The sequence below is a fragment of the Nicotiana sylvestris genome, chromosome 1, assembly GCF_000393655.2.
Source record: "Nicotiana sylvestris chromosome 1, ASM39365v2, whole genome shotgun sequence".
Taxonomy (NCBI): domain Eukaryota; kingdom Viridiplantae; phylum Streptophyta; class Magnoliopsida; order Solanales; family Solanaceae; genus Nicotiana; species Nicotiana sylvestris.
Genome location: NC_091057.1, coordinates 91,305,914 through 91,308,163, shown reverse-complemented (window position 1 = coordinate 91,308,163; position 2,250 = coordinate 91,305,914). Strand labels below are relative to the sequence as shown.

The 2,250-nt window shown below is 43.3% G+C and overlaps 1 protein-coding gene across 1 annotated transcript; it reads left to right on the top strand.

Annotated features, from left to right (window-relative positions):
• The first annotated feature begins 624 nt into the window (after window positions 1-624).
• On the top strand, window positions 625-1,302 carry LOC138872184 (uncharacterized). Its single transcript, XM_070150317.1, has one exon. It carries the CDS (start codon window positions 625-627, stop codon window positions 1,300-1,302), a length of 678 nt encoding a protein of 225 aa, XP_070006418.1.
• Window positions 1,303-2,250: the final 948 nt, after the last annotated feature.

The following is a 2,250-nucleotide window of genomic DNA, read 5'->3' as shown; positions in this document are numbered from 1 at the left end:
TCAAAGTACCATTTAGTTCATTTGAAGGAAACAATTAAATTTTGAGGAAATACAACATGAAGCTTAACCCGGAGAAATGTGCCTTCGGAGTTGGCTCGGGTAAGTTCCTCGGCTTCATGGTGTCAAATTGGGGTATCAAAAACAACCCCAATAAGATCAAGGCTATCGAGGATATCACGATCGTGGATAGTGTGAAGTCCATGCAAAGGCTAACAAGGCGAATAACTGCTTTGGGTCGATTCATTTGGAGGTCATCGAATCGGAGTCACCGATTCTTTTCCTTGCTCAAAAAGAAAAAATATTTCGCATGGACCCCGAAATGTCAGCAAGCCTTAGAAGAATTAAAGCGATATCTGTTGAGCCCGACTTTGTTGCACCCCGAAGGTAGATGAAAAACTTTACCTATACTTGGCAGTGTCCGAGATAGCGGTAAGTGGGGTACTAGTTCGAGAAGAGCAAGGTATGAATTCCTTGTTTATTACATAAGCCGAACTCTATGAGATGCTGAGACTAGGTACCCTCACTTAGAAAAATTAGCACTTGCATTGATAAACGCATCTAGAAAGCTAAAACCATATTCATAATGTCATCCTATATGTGTATTAACCACTTACCCCCTTCGAAATGTTTTTGCATAAGCCCGAGCTATCGGGCCGATTGGCCAAATGGGCCGTTGAACTTAGTGGGTACAATATCGAGTATCAACCCCGAATGACCATCAAGTCTCAAATCCTAGCTGACTTCGTGGCTGATTTTATGCCAACCCTCGTACCCGAAGTAGAGAAAGAACTCCTGCTAAGTTCGGGTACATCATCAGGGGTATGGACCCTTTTCACAGATGGTGCCTTGAATATGAAGGGGTCTGGGCTTGGCATTGTATTAAAACCACCTACGGGTGGTACCATCAGACAATCTATCAAAACTTTTAGATTGACTAACAATGAGGCTGAGTATGAGGTCATGATTGCAAGTCTTGAGCTAGCTAAAAGCCTGGGAGCAGAAATCGTCGAAGCCAAGTGCGATTCTCTATTAGTAGTAAACCAAGTAAACAAAACTTTTGAAGTTCGAGCGGATAGAATGCAACGGTACTTGGATAAGTTGCAGGTAACTTTAGGCCGTTTTAAGGAGTGGACTCTGGATCATGTGCCTCGAGAACAAAATAGTGAGGCCGACGCACTTGCTAATCTGGGATCCTCGGTCAAAGAAGGTGACATCGTCCCGGGGACTGTCGTCCAGTTATCAAGGTCTGTGGTTGAAGAGGGTCATGCTGAGATAAATTCAACAAGTTTGACGTGGGACTAGAGGAATAAGTATATCGACTATTTGAAGAATGGAAAACTCCCATCGGACCATAAAGAATCGAGGTCACTATGGACCAAGGCTGCTAGACTTGCAATAAATGAAGACGGAACATTGTACCGAAGAACATTCGATGGGCCATTGGCGGTATGTTTGGGGCTGGCGGACACCTATTATGTTCTACGAGAAATCCACGAAGGCACTTGTGGGAATCACTTCGGCACCGAGTCTTTGATTCGCAAAATTATCAGAGCAGGATATTACTAGGACAGTATGGAAAAAGATACTAAGGAATTTGTCAAAAAATGTGATAAGTGCCAATGATTTGCATCGATGATCCATCAGCCCGGAGAACAACTCCATTCGGTCATATCTCATGGCCTTTCATGAAATAGGGAATGGACATAGTCGGACCCCTACCAACAGCTCCAAGTAAAGCTAAGTTTATTTTATTTATGACTGATTATTTTTCTAAGTGGGTGGAAGTGCAGGCCTTCGAGAAGGTCCGAGAAAAAGAAGTTATTGACTTCATCTGGGACTACATCATATGTCGATTCGGGATACCTATCGAGATTGTTTGTGACAATGGAAAACAATTCATCTGCAGCAAGGTGACAGAGTTCCTCGAAGCACATAAAATAAAGAGGATTTTATCGATACCACCCAACTAGAAATAGACAGGCCGAGTCCACAAATAAAACTATCGTTCAAAATTTGAAGAAGAGATTAGACGATGCAAAAGGGAAATGGAGAGAGGTCCTACCTAAGGTCCTTTGGCATATCAAACAACATCAAAGTCCAGCATGAGGGCCACTCTCTCTCTAGTATATGGCTCCGAGGACCTCATCCTTGTCGAAGTCGGAGAACCCAATGCTAGGTTTCAACATGCATTGGAGGAGTCGAATCACGAGGCCATGAATACTAGCCTGGGGCTACTAGATGAAAAACGAG

Bases quoted from the DNA above. Each gene is read 5' to 3' on its own strand.
- LOC138872184 (XM_070150317.1), top strand. From the start codon at position 625: ATGTTTTTGCATAAGCCCGAGCTATCGGGCCGATTGGCCAAATGGGCC.